Here is a 14,309-nt window from a genome sequence, read left to right as displayed (position 1 = left end):
GAAAAAAACCCCATTAATTAGCCCCACATTGATTTTTTTAAAAAGGTACACAAAAATGCTGGAGAAACTCAGTTGTTTTTTTAAAAATCTGTTTAATACAGTACCTGTGCCTGTGGGGGAAATAAAGATACTTTGAATAGTGGAGAGAATGAAATGGTTCTTTAATGTGGTCTGGTGTTGACTATAGTGAGTTGCCATTGACTTGTTCAGCTGGCCTTGGTGGTTTGCTACAATGAAAATTGATTCTGCGACTTCTAAAACAAAACCATCTTAAGGCCAAATGCAACTCCAATATTTCTGTTTCAGCGCCATATGAACACTTATTCCTTTGAAAGCCCGCAAAATGAGAAACGGGTGTTAAGTTGAGATGCCTTCAGAAAAAGAACAGTATCTAAAGCTTTGCAGATGGTGTTCTGGCTGATTTTGTGCAATGCTGAAGAATACATCAAACCACAGGTTCAACAAGCTCTGTCAATTGTGACTTTTGGCAACCTTGAAACAATATATATGACAATTTAACAGTTTTGTTTTCCTTCAGCAGTTTCTTATTTGGTATTTTCTAATAACGTGTGAGCACTTTCAACATGATTAATATGAAGAGCTTCTAACATTACACCAGTGTCAATTGTACAGTGTAGGTTGGCTGTTAGGAACAGCATTAACTCCTCATCAAATACAGGGCAGTAACTTTCCCCTCAGTCTTATGCGATGGTTTGCCCTGACCATGAGTTTGGGCATTTCATGGCATCAACAAAAATCAGAGTCATTTTGCTTGGTATATATGCATTCTCCCGCACTCTCTTACTCACATTTCGTTGTAAAGTATGGTTAGTTCTAGTATGATTTGAAAGTAAACATTTCATGTCATATGAGACTAGTTTGCGAATTAATTAACAATCGGAAAAATAACTATCGCCTTTAATGTTAACCAATTATTTCTTTTAAAATCGAAAGGAAATGACATGTTGCACGAATGGAAAATGACGTATTAACTGTTTCTGCAGAGGTTTCCACAGAAACCAGTTATGTGTAGTCGTGATTCTGAAGGCATTAATTTTTGATTAACGTTAATCATGCTGACACATTAGATACCGACACTATCTTGCTGCTTATTTGAAAAGGTGTGAATATTTATTTTAAAACAATTTAGAAAGATTGAAATTTTCTGAACAGGAGATAATTAATATTTGAGCTGAGTTTTTACTAATTCAGTTTTGTTTTTTTCACAGTTGCTGATATGTGTTTAAGATGAGTGGACCTGGAGAAAACACTTTGGATCCGGTGAATTCTGATTCAAGGAAACGGAAACTTTCTTCCTTTGATGCTCAGGGCTCAAGGTATGTAATGATAGAAGCTGATCTCCTTGAAAGGCAGCGACAGGTTGGCAGTTTGAGGTGTAATGAGTATACTAAATGTGTAAGAAGGAACTGCAGATGCTGGTTTAAACTGAAGATAGACACAAAAAAATGGAGTAACTCAGCGGGACAGGCAGCATCTCTGGAGGGAAGGAATGGGTGATTTTTCAGGGTTGAGACCCTTCTCCAGTCTGATGAAATAATACTTACTCTCTTTGACGAGGATAACAGAAAAAATGGTGTGATGCTGAGTGACAAAACACAGTGATCACTTCACTGTTCCACAAACCTAGTTGGGCCTCAATTCAGTAAAAGGCAAAAAAGAAAGCAGTGTTTCATTTGGAGGTCATCTGCAAGTTGAGTTGTGAATTGATCTGTCAGAGAAAAGGGTATATTTGACATGTGTAAAATCTGTTTGTTTTCTTCTCTTGCCACCTTTCTTTGGATGGTGACTATTTGTTACCCCAGACCTTCAGTTAAGAGTATTTCTACAATTATAAAACTCTGATCTTGGATGTGTGTGTGTGATCACATCTAGGCACGGTCTAGGCATAAGCTCAGGGGCGACCGCGCCTTTGCGGTTGCATCCCCTAGACTGTGGAACAGCATCCCCTTTCCCATCAGAACTGCCCCCTCCATCGACTCTTTTAAGTCAAGACTAAAGACTTATCTATACTCCCAAGCCTTTCCTGACGTCCTCTGAGTGAGGGCTACATGAATATATGTATGTAGTCTGTTTTGTTGTGCTATTCTTATAACAAATGTAAAGCACTTTGGCCAACGAGAGTTGTTTTTTAAATGTGCTATATAAATAAATGTGACTTGACTTGACTTGACATCTGCTCAAAAAAACGACGCTCTAACGGTAAATGTTTTACATATTCTGGTAGAGATTTATCCCGTGGACTCAAATGGTCTTACCTGAAAAACTCATGCTTTTTATCTCGAGTTATTAATCAAAATGTTCAAAAATCTGAAAGAACTTAGAAAAGAAATCCGCCTTGCATTGGCTGATGACGTGATGACGTCACATTGTATCTGCTTCGCACGGCCTGCGCTATGTTGCACGAGTTGCGAGTGACGTCACCCCACCCCCGACCTCTCCTCCCCCATACTCGGGGCCTGCAGCCGGCGAAGCCGCTGAACACGCAGTCCTTTGGATGACGCACGCCCCGCTGCCCACTCCCCGCACCCTGCTCCCGTCCTCCTCGCCCCCCTCCTCCTCTGCCGCCCCATCTCCTCTGCCGCCCCATCTCCTCTGCCGCCCCATCTCCTCTACCCCCCTCCTCCTCTGCCACCCCTCCTCCTCTGCCCCCCCTCCTCCCACTCTCCCCCCCCCCCTCTTCCTCCCTCCTCCTTCTCCCCCACCCTCCTCCTCCTCCTCCTCCTCCTCTGTCCCCCTCCTCTCCCCCCCGGCCTTTCTCCCCTCTTTCTCCCCTCTTTCTCCCCCCTCTTTCTCCCCCCTCTTTCTCCCCCCTCTTTCTCCCCCCTCTTTCTCCCCCCTCTTTCTCCCCCCTCTTTCTCCCCCCTCTTTCTCCCCCCTCTTCTCCCTCTCCCTCTCCCTCGCCCTCTCCTCTCCCTCTCCCTCTCCCTCTCCCTCTCCCTCTCCCTCTCCCTCTCCCCTCTTCCTCTCCCTCTCTCTCTCTCTCCCGCTCCCTCTCCCCCCCTCCCCCTCTCCCTCCCTCCCCCCCCCTCCCCCCCCCCTCTCTCTCTCCCCCTCCCCTCCCCCTCCCCCTCTCCCTCTCCCTCTCCCTCTCCCTCCTCTCCTCTCCCCTCTCCCTCTCCTCTCCCTCTCCCTTCCCTCATCCCTTCCCCCCTCTCCCTTCCCCCCTCTCCCTTCCCCCCCCTCTCCCTCCCCCCCTCTCCCTTCCCCCCCCTCTCCCTTTCCCCCCCCTCTCACTTCCCCCCCTCTCCCTTTCCCCCCCCTCTCCCTTTCCCCCCCCTCTCCCTTCCCCCCCTCTCCCTCCCCCCCCTCTCCCTCCCCCCCTCCCCCTCCCCCCCTCTCCTTCCCCCCTCTCCCTTCCCTCCCCCTCTCCCTCCCCCCCTCTCCCTCCCCCCCCTCCCCTTCCCCCCCTCCCCTTCCCCCCCCTCCCCTTCCCCCCCTCTCCTTCCCCCCTCCCCTTCCCCCCCTCCCCCTTCCCCCCCTCTCCTTCCCCCCCTCTCCTCCCCCCCTCTCTCTCCCCCCCTCTCTCTCCCCCTCTCCCTTTCCCTCCCCCTCCCTTTCCCTCCCCCTCCCTCTCTCTTTCTCTGCCCACTCTCTCTCTCTGCCCACTCTCTCTCTGCCCCTCTGTGTCTCTACCCCTCTCTTTGTGTCTCTATCCCTCTCTCTGCTCCTCTGCCCCTCTGTACCTCTGCCCCCACACACTCTCTCTCTCTCTCTACCCCCCTCCTTCTCCCTCTCTAGACACGTCTGAGTTGGGGGCTATGCATGAGTGGATAGGGTGGGGATGGGGTAAAAGGAGCAAATGAATAATATTAATATAATACCAAGGGGGGGGTGGTTAGAGTGTGTGGGGGGTGGGTTATTGTGCGTGTGACGCTGCAGGCCGCCCCCCCTCCCCACGCAACCGCGCGTTGAGGGGACGGGACCCAACAGGTCCCACTTGGTCTAGTAATTTATAAAAATTGGAACATTTTATCAGTGGTACCACAAAATAAGCACTTCACTCTCTACTAAGGTCTGAATTTAAACCAAAACATGACAAATCATTCAGTCATGGGATGTAGTGGAATAATAACTATTGATCAAGATGAAATTATGTTTTTATTATCTCTTTAGAAATTTAGTAGATGGCAGTTGTCCATGAAGATGTAATGATTGTCAACATGTGTTTATTAATCATGTGTATTTAATGGGGGAAATTACCTTGGATTGTTAAGTCTGTTTGAACAATGTGCAGTGCTTGGCAAGAATTTCTATTTTGAGAATATTCTACTATCTCAAAGACATTATGCTCAAACTTGTTGTATTACAGTGTAACTTGATTTTTGGTCAAACTCCTTCAGTTATTCCTGAACATTTTTTTTTTCTTTAGGAAATGGATATGATATAAAAATGCCTTAGATATATTGGGTAGAAAACCCCGTAAAAGTTGCTGAAGCATTTGGCAGGTTAGGCAGTATCTGGGGGGAGAAAAACAGGGTCAATGAGAAAACAAGCATGCCTTAATGAGTTGAAAGGCAGAGGGGTTGAGCGAACAGGAAGTATATAATGTCTCTGGTTACTTTAACAACTCTGGTTCGCACTCCACTGTTTTACATTCTGTGGGGGAAAGAAACAAATGTGACTTGAAACTGAAATATCTAGGGACATCTTCGGCGAGAGTGAGGTGGTTACCTGAAATTGTTGAATTAGAACAGAGCTCCAAAATTGTGGGTTGCCTATTTGGATAGATGGGTTTTCTCATTGAGATTATGTTGGATATGACTGGTAGGACTCTAAAGATGGGTCAGAGTGTGAATGAGATGGAGAATACAAGAGATGGGTGATTGAAGCTCAAGATCATCCTTGTGAATGGCACAAAGATGTTACGTAAAACAGTCACCCAGTCTGCATTTGATTTCTTCAATGTAGAGGGGACCACATGGTGAGTATCCAGTGCAAACACTAAATTGGAAGGAGTATTTAGGTGAAATAGCAAGCTCTTTTGTTTGTACCTTCCCTGTTCCCACAGTTCTGCATTCCCTCTCCCAACTAAACAAACAATTTCCTTTGTTTAGCTTCCACATCGCCTTTGTAGATTCATCTCCCATCCCAGAGTCCCCCATTTCTTTTATTTACCCCTCTCATTTCCTTGTTCCCTTCCACCCACATTTCACTCCTTCTCTTATAACCATATAACCATATAACAATTACAGCACGGAAACAGGCCATCTCGGCCCTACAAGTCCGTGCCGAACAATTATTTCCCCCTAGTCCCATCTACCTGCACTCAGACCATAACCCTCCATTCCTTTCCCACCCATATACCTATCCAATTTATTTTTAAATTATAAAATCGAACCTGCCTCCACGACTTCCACTGGAAGCTCATTCCACACAGTTACCACTCTCTGAGTAAAGAAGTTCCCCCTCATGTTACCCCTAAACTTCTGTCCCTTAATTCTGAAGTCATGTCCTCTTGTTTGAATCTTCCCTACTCTCAATGGTAAAAGCTTGTCCACGTCAAGTCTGTCTATCCCTCTCATCATTTTAAAGACCTCTATCAAGTCCTCCCTTAAGCTTCTGCGCTCCAGAGAATAAAGACCTAACTTATTCAACCTTTCTCTGTAACTTAGTTGCTGAAACCCAGGCAACATTCTAGTAAATCTCCTCTGTACTCTCTCTATTTTGTTGACACCCTTCCTATAATTGGGCGACCAAAATTGTACACCATACTCCAGAATTGGTCTCACCAATGCCTTGTACAATATTAACATTACATCCCAACTTCTATACTCAATGCTCTGATTTATAAAGGCTAGTATACCAAAAGCTTTCTTTACCACCCTATCTACATGAGATTCCACCTTCAGGGAACTATGCACAGTTATTCCTAGATCCCTCTGTTCAACCTGACACCCTTTAGTCTCTTTTTCATCTCTAGCCTTTGCCGTTTACTCCACCCTTTGCCTCGTTCACTTGGATTCAACTATTGCTTGCGAGGCTTTGCACCACCCCACGCCCTTTTTCCAGATTACTCCTCCCTCTTCTCCAATTTCTGATCAAAAATGTTGTCTGCCCATACCTTCCACATGTACAACCGGACTCATAGAGTTCCTCCGTACTTTGTGTTTTGTTCAAGATTCCAGCATATGTTGTGCGTGTCTCGCTCAATCAAAGTGATTATGACCCTGGGACTGTTCTCTGTACCCGCCCCTTTCATGCAATTTAAACTGGAACCAAGGAGCTGCAGATGTCAGTTTACAAAATAAAGTGCTGGAGTCATTCAGTGGCTCAGGCAGCATCTCTAGTTTTCTCTGGCCGTTGTCCATCTGCCTATCATTAACCCCTCTGAACTGTTGTTCACCTACCTGCCAGCTGAGTGCACACACGCACACATGCACACGCACACTCACACACACACACACACACACACACACACACACACACACACCCACACACACACACACACACACACACACACACACCTCTCAAAGCAAGCGTTTTTACTGAAGAAGGGCCCTGGCCCGAAACGCCGCCCGTCCTTTTCCCCCCCCGACATGCTGCCTGACCTGCTCAGTTACACCAGCACTTTGTGTTTATCTTTGGGTATATACCAGCATCTGCAGTTCTTTCTACACAAGCCTTTTTACTGTTTGATGCACAGTTTGCGCAGGTGTAGTTTTTAAGCATGCTTTTAAAATGTACTTTTTAAAGAATCGTATCCTGAACCATTTACAAGTTAAACTACTGAAATCAGTATCTTACGAATTTTTTAAAGCATTTAGCACACAATTGTTAGTGTTCCATCACCAAAAAATGCTTAAAGCCGCCTTGAAGGCCTTCAAATGTACACTGTTAACTGTAAACTTAATGCTAATTCATTAAATCTTGAAGACTAACCAAATTTGTGGGTGGAGAGAGCTTTGAGTGCAACAAATCACAGAAACTTGATTTGCCTTGGGCGTAATTTCCACTTGAATTTCCATGATCTATTTTGCTGGTTTGATGAATGTCTGGCAAGTTGCACTGAAAATCCATAGCAATCTAGTAGAAACCCCAGGCCACTAATGGTGAGTTGACGTAGATTTGAAAGTGAATTTGACAATTGCTTACGCAGTTGAAGTTGGACATTTGTGAGCATGTCAGTAAAATTAACATATTTCAATTCTGCAGGCTTTGCTGAAGAAATTGTGCAAAAAAAGCTTCCATTTTCACTACACATTCTCTTCAAAATGGTATTACGAACATCACTGTACTTTAATTGGTACGCGTGACAATAAAAGACCTTTGACCTTTGAAACCTTTGAAAATGTCCCAATGCTAAATAAGTACATTTTAAGTTTGTTCATTGTAATATAGGAGATTGAGTCATTTTACATCTATCCATTAGAAATGTTTGTGAAATGAAGGTCCTTAAACTTCATGCAGTAAACACTTCTATTTACAATTGAGGAAACATGGATATATGGGCACATTTTCCACTTTTGACTTTCACTATGTATACATTTGTTACAGATGTTTTTGTTTACATTCTTGTTGAGCATTTATGTGATGTTCTGAGTTGTGAAGTTGCATTTATTTTGGTAGTTAATTGCCAGATGATTTATTTGTTAATCACTCCTAGAATAAACCTGGTCTCCCTGTAAGGATCCCTTGCCTGCGCTGGATTTCTTGTTTTGGGGATTCCTGACTCCTAGATTTCTCTATTCCGGAAAAATTAATTGTCTTAGCTGCCATAATAATTTTCACACAAATGTAGGTTAGGCTGTCAAATAAAACTTCTGTGTAATGAATGTATGAAATGTGCATGTGTGTATGAAATCTGCACTAGTCTGTTCAACGTCTTGTCAAAAAAAGTTGTTTTGAAGCTACATAATTGAGTTTAAAGTTCAAATCTTCCTACTTGTGAATTTTAAAGGCATTGTTCTGTTGCTAGTGGAAGCCAGTGATGTGCTACCACCTGTAGGAGATCTGCAGTACTGGCACAAATGTTTTTTTTGTGATTGTTGTTTTTTCTAAATGACATGCCAGAATTGCGTGTAAGAAGTGACGAGTGATCAACACTGTAAACTATGTCAAAAGTGCATCTTTCAATTGTATAGTTGTACTGAGATTTCTTTGAGTAATTTGACTGGGCTCCTCTGTACATAATGGGGAATTGAGGACCAAAAACGTGCCCGTATTCATGTATGGATTCTGATCTGCATGATGCCTTCATTTTTTTAAATTCTCGATGTAATAAATCTTGTATTGTGCTGATCTGCAGAAAATAGCTGTAGTTGTAAATTGGGGGTTTTAATATGTCAAGATTATGGTGGAAACCATGCTTACAAACTTGTATAAGAGCCCGAGAAGAGACCGAATGCTGGAGTAGCCCGTAGACAAGATGGACAGGGACAGTGAAGTGAAGTTACAACAGGATCTAGATCAATGGGGAAAGTGGGCAAAATAATGACAAATAGAATTTAACTTGGTCAAACACAGTATGATGCATTTTGGGAAGTTAATTCAGGTTCGGACATAAATAGTGAATGGCAGTGTGTGATGTTGAACAGAGAGGCCTTGGAGTACAAATGTATAGTTCCCTGAACATGTCAACGCAATAGGTAGGGCAGTGAGGACGGTATATAGAATGCTTGCCATCTTCAGCCAAGGCATTATGTTGTACAAAACGTTAGTTGGGCCTCACTTGGAGTATAGTCTGCAGTTCTAGTTCTGGTTGCCATACAGCAGAAAATATGTAATTAAACCAGAGAGGTTACCGAAAAGATTCACAAGGATATTTCCTGGATTGACGAACTTGAGTTATATAGATAGATTGGGACTGTTTTCCCTGGAATGATTGTGGATGAGAGGTGACATAGTTACAAATTATGAGACTTGGATACGTTAGATGGCCTGATACTGTTTCCCAAGGTGGGGCACCTAAAACATAGAAACATAGAAAATAGGTGCAGGAGTAGGCCATTCGCCCCTTCGAGCCTGCACCGCCATTCAATATGATCATGGCTGATCATCCAACTCGGTATCCTGTACCTGCCTTCTCTCCATACCCCCTGATCCCTTTAGCCACAAGGGCAACATCTAACTCCCTCTTAAATATAGCCAATGAACTGGCCTCAACTATCTTCTGTGGCAGAGAATTCCACAGATTCACCACTCTCTGTGTGAAAAATGTTTTGTCTCATCTCGGTCCTAAAAGACTTCCCCCTTATCCTTAAACTGTGACCCCTTGTTCTGGACTTCCCCAACCGGGAACAATCTACCTGTATCTAGCCTGTCCAACCCCTTAAGAATTTTGTAAGTTTCTATAAGATCCCCCCTCAATCTTCTAACTTCTAGCGAGTACAAGCCGAGTCTATCCAGTCTTTCTTCATAAGAAAGTCCTGACATCCCAGGAATCAGTCTGGTGAACCTTCTCTGTACTCCCTCTATGGCAAGAAACAAGAGGAGAGAGGGAAATGATATAAGGGAATCTGAGGCATACATTTTCAACAGAAAGAGTAGTTGATATTTGGAATCAGCTTCCAGAGGAAGCGGTGAAGACCCGAATAGTAACGACATTTTAAGAATCACGTTAAGTCCTTGAATGACAAAGCCAAAGCAGAGGGATATAGAATTAATGTGGATAAATGGAATCCGTATAATTGGTAGGATAGTTGGCATTGAGTCGGCCGAAGGACATGTTTCTACGCTGTCTAACTTTGACTAGCACAGTTTATTCTATACTGATAAATCTTTAATGCTCAACAGCAGTCTTCCCGACAATATAAAAGTAAATTCATTATTTCTATACTAACATCTGGGTCTGAATGAAACTTATTTCAGGATCATTGACTAGTGATTTATTATTTCACTGGCCTTTCAATAGCACTAGGGGATTTTCTGAAGTATACATGGGGAGCTTCACATGCAACTAAATCCTTTCAATTGACTACTTTATTTGACAGTTCTTTTCTGCAAAAGTATTGTTATACCCCAAATTGACTCTGCCATTTGTATCGGCTACGATTTTGCTAAGTGATAAAAGATTGGGCCTTCAAACGCAAATTAGGTTAATTGACATTGTACTCTGTCATGACTAGTTGGAAGGCTTCACATATCAGTCTTTTATACCTGTTCTGCACAGTCTTGGTAATGTCAACTTTTTTTTTGTACAAAAAATGAATTTCAGATTGTGCAGATTATACAGAAAACTAAATATTGTTTACATTTTCTAAATAATAATTTGTCCGTAGTGATTATCAGAGTTTTCACCATCCTGTATAACTTGTTTGACAGTGTAAACTGCAGCATTGAAAAGCGTCGACGTGAGCAAGAGAGCAAATACATTGAGGAACTGGCTGAACTAATCTCAGCTAACCTAAGTGACATTGACAACTTCAATGTCAAACCTGATAAATGTGCAATCTTGAAAGAAACAGTGAGGCAGATTCGTCAGATAAAAGAGCAAGGTAATGTGATGTATTATAATCCTACTAAATATTAATGCAGAAAATCTGCAATAAATTGTGTCTGCCATTTTGTTTGATAATGCTATGGTGAAGTATGTCAGAGCATTTTTCTATGTTAAAAGATTATAAATTCCATATTGCACACTTGACATTAATTATCTTGATGTAATAAAGTTGAAGCTAGGAGATGAAGTGAGACAAATATTGAGGGACTTGTTGCTAACACCAAACCTCTCACCATTCCTCCATGTTTATCTATATTATTCATAAAATAAGTTCTCTGCTTGCAGTCTTTGTGGTCCCTCAAATGGTGTGGATGTGGGGACATTCACACCATTAGACATTGAATAAGTGCTCTGTTGACAAATTATATATATATATATATATATATATATATATATACTATTATCATTGTATGTTGTTGAGGACATTCACTTGGTGCAGTAACATTAAAAACCTGCATTGCTGATGCTGCAAGCCTTGAAATTGCAGCAAACTATATAACTGATTTTTATTTTAATGTTAAAACTTAAATTACTAAAAACCTTTTGAATTTTAGCCAAAATATCTAAATTAAGACAAATGCAGGTTCCAGACTGCTACATAAAACTCCACTCAAGGATAGAGATTTTGCCCTGTCTGCTCTTTCAGAAAATGATAGCCCCTTTTGTATTTTTTTAAATGGAAAGGTGCTTTATTAATGCGATGCTTTATGTTGTTGTGGAATTGTATTGTAATGACCTCATTGGAGTTTGTTCAAAGTTTTTGTTATGATGTGGAAAGACTTTCACCCCTCTAGTGGAGGATCTAGTGTTGGTACATGCTGTGCCGGAATAAGGAACTTTAGTTCAGTTTTATAGTTAGACGAAGCACACAGTGAAATTATTTCTTTCAGGAACATAACAGGCCTGTAAACACATGTTTGAGGATAACATTTTTTTAAAAAAGCAATAAATTAAAATCCCACTAATTGATTGGAAAATAGATTTGAGGCGCTTGATCAGTCGTGATCTTGCTAAGTGATAAAGCAGGATTGAGAGGCAATTACAAAATTCTTAAGGGGTTGGACAGGCTAGATGCAGGAAGATTGTTCCCGATGTTGGGGAAGTCCAGAACAAGGGGTCACAGTTTAAGGATAAGGGGGAAATCTTTTAGGACCGAGATGAGGAAAACATTTTTCACACAGAGAGTGGTGAATCTCTGGAATTCTCTGCCACAGAAGGTAGTTGAGGCCAGTTCGTTGGCTATATTTAAGAGGGGTTAGATGTGGCTCTTGTGGCTAAAGGGATCAGGGGGTATGGAGAGAAGGCAGGTACAGGATACTGAGTTGGATGATCAGCCATGATCATATTGAATGGCGGTGCAGGCTCGAAGGGCCGAATGGCCTACTCCTGCACCTATTTTCTATGTTTCTATGTTTCTAATTCTTCAATTTATGAAGTTAAGTAATCCTCAATTGAGCTTTAATTGCTGAAAGTATATTTTAATTGATCACCTGGTTAATTATTTATTCAAATCCTGATAAACGATCGAGAATGTTAGAACACTGTTGATATGTTCTTTAAATCCTGCCCTCATCTTCAAATATACCATTTAATTTTCCCAATCTCTTCCAAAACTCTATCATGCTGTGCATTTTACATTACTTTGATGCCAGCCAATTTTGGAGTGATATAGCCTTTGATTATTACAATCTCAAAAAATCCTTCCATATTTCAATTCCGTTATCTTTATTAACTTCTCAAAATGTCATCTTGTTACCTTTATTTTTCTTGGCTTAGTATCTTTTCCCAATATTTTATTTTAAAATATGTCCTATAGGGTATAATTTAGACCATAGAGTTCTAAAACTAGTGTGCTTTAATTTTAACACGCATTGATTTTGTTGTTTAGACATACTCTGTTCAGTTTTAGAATTTAAAATGCTGATTTATATAATGGACGGAGGAGCTATGAAGCGAGAAGAGCGTTTTTACTTGTCTCTGTACAGTTAATTGTTTCTGTTCATAGGAAAAGCGTCTTCAAATGAAGATGATGTCCAAAAAGCAGATGTTTCTTCAACAGGACAAGGAGTTATTGATAAAGATTCATTGGGTCCCCTATTGCTCAAGGTAATCTGATAATACACAATACTTTCTAATATTAATTTTCCATGTGACCAGTTCGCCAACGAAATGGAAGACCTCATGGATTGGTAGCTTTAGTTATGTACAGGTCCTTGCTGAGTTACGATATAGTTCTTGAGAAACAAGGAGCTGCAGATGCTGGTTTACAAAAAAAAGACACATTTTTGGAGTGATCGTTCCGGTCGAGACCCTTCTTCAGACTGTCTGAAGAAGTATCCTGACCCAAAATGTCACCGATCCATGTTCTCTAGAGATGTTGCCTAACCTGCTGAGTTACTCCAGCACTTTGTACTCTTTTCTGTTCTTGAGAACTGTTTTTAATCCGAGCAGTTCGCAACTCGGAGAGGGCAGCTACAAACAGAGTTCCCCCACAGCAGGTCTGGAGGTGACTTGTCTAATATGGATAGATAATCTGGAGAAGCATTCAAAATCTAATTTTACCACTCTTAATAATGAAGCTGATATTAACAATTTTTGATGGAGCTTATCATGTGCTAATAATGAGATTCTTTTGAAAGATTTTTCTGCAGTATGTTTTTAATGATATTGGAGCCTAAATGGTGTGACACTGGATAGATTTGCAAGATAAACATCAAAGTGTTTAACTTGAATATATTCTATTTGGCTTGGACATGGCAACATTTTAGCTAATGTCAAAAACAATCATCTGTAGCCCCGCCAAATCCAACCCACTGGTCTCCCAAATGTGTGTTCATATGTATAGACTGTGCACAAGTCACCCATTCGTAAACTGGGGGATGTCCAGATTTTAAGAGAATATTTAAAGTCTTTGAATTGTATTGCACATTCAACATGTATGTCTTAATCTGACGAACAATCCTGCACACATTTTGCTCAGTGAGACATGGTCTATTTGTGGTTGCAGGCCCTGGATGGCTTTCTGTTTGTGGTTAATCGAGATGGAAACATTGTTTTTGTGTCCGAAAACGTTACCCAGTACCTTCAGTACAAACAGGAGGAGCTCATGAACACTAGTGTGTATAATATCCTTCATCAAGAGGACCGTGATGAATTTCTTCGAAATTTGCCGAAATCAACAGGTAGGAAAACCGTTAAAAAATGGTGAGATTTCGAGGCAGTGCACTCGTTTAGTTGCGAGCATTTTAAGATGACGGAGTAGTACGTGAGGGTCCTCGTTCCCTCAAGTATCAGTGCTCTGTCTTCCTTGGTCTGTTAAAATTGGTGATTTTATTTCAAATGAATTTCACAATTATAATAATGCACTTAAGGCACTATGTTGATTACATGTGGATGTTCAGGTAAAATAAATTATACCTGGCCCACCACGGTGTCTGATTTATTATATTAGTGGATTTTTGAATACCACATGGCAAGGCAGTAGAAACACAAAAATAGATGAGGGGTGGGAAGAGGTGGTGGTATAGGATTGAGAGAGCTACCATCTCTGACTAGAAGTCGTGAGAAATTTGTACTGGTGTTTATGACTGAAGGAAGGCTAGAAGAAAGATAGAATGCATGATTTTTCATATTGCTGACTCAATTTCTTCACATTCACACTGGGAAAAAGTTTTTTCGTACACTTATGCACGATTGAAGAAAACCTCTCGATCAGTGTGCTTGCAAAACTTTTAGTGTATGAGAAAGAATGTCTCTGAATCTAGTTATCTAGAATGATCTAGATTTTCCAGTGAATGTTTGCTGTTTATGTATGATGCATGACATAGAAATGGGCTGATTGGCCTGTTCA

At 41.4% G+C, this 14,309-nt stretch overlaps 1 protein-coding gene across 9 annotated transcripts in view; it reads left to right on the top strand.

Moving 5' to 3' along the window:
- The window catches only part of ncoa3 (nuclear receptor coactivator 3), a 209,252-nt gene that overhangs the window by 155,585 nt on the left and 39,358 nt on the right, over positions 1 to 14,309 (top strand). For all 9 annotated transcript variants that reach the window (XM_033041878.1, XM_033041883.1, XM_033041875.1 and 6 more), the window contains 4 exons: positions 1,230 to 1,337; positions 10,282 to 10,454; positions 12,465 to 12,565; positions 13,467 to 13,641. In XM_033041878.1, coding sequence (XP_032897769.1) covers positions 1,249 to 1,337; positions 10,282 to 10,454; positions 12,465 to 12,565; positions 13,467 to 13,641 — 538 coding nt within the window. In that variant the 5' untranslated portion in view covers positions 1,230 to 1,248. The remainder of the gene's footprint in view (positions 1 to 1,229; positions 1,338 to 10,281; positions 10,455 to 12,464; positions 12,566 to 13,466; positions 13,642 to 14,309) is intronic.

The sequence above is a fragment of the Amblyraja radiata genome, chromosome 23 (genome assembly GCF_010909765.2).
Source record: "Amblyraja radiata isolate CabotCenter1 chromosome 23, sAmbRad1.1.pri, whole genome shotgun sequence".
In the NCBI taxonomy this organism is placed as follows: Eukaryota; Metazoa; Chordata; class Chondrichthyes; order Rajiformes; family Rajidae; genus Amblyraja; species Amblyraja radiata.
This window is presented reverse-complemented; position numbering and strand designations above follow the sequence as displayed.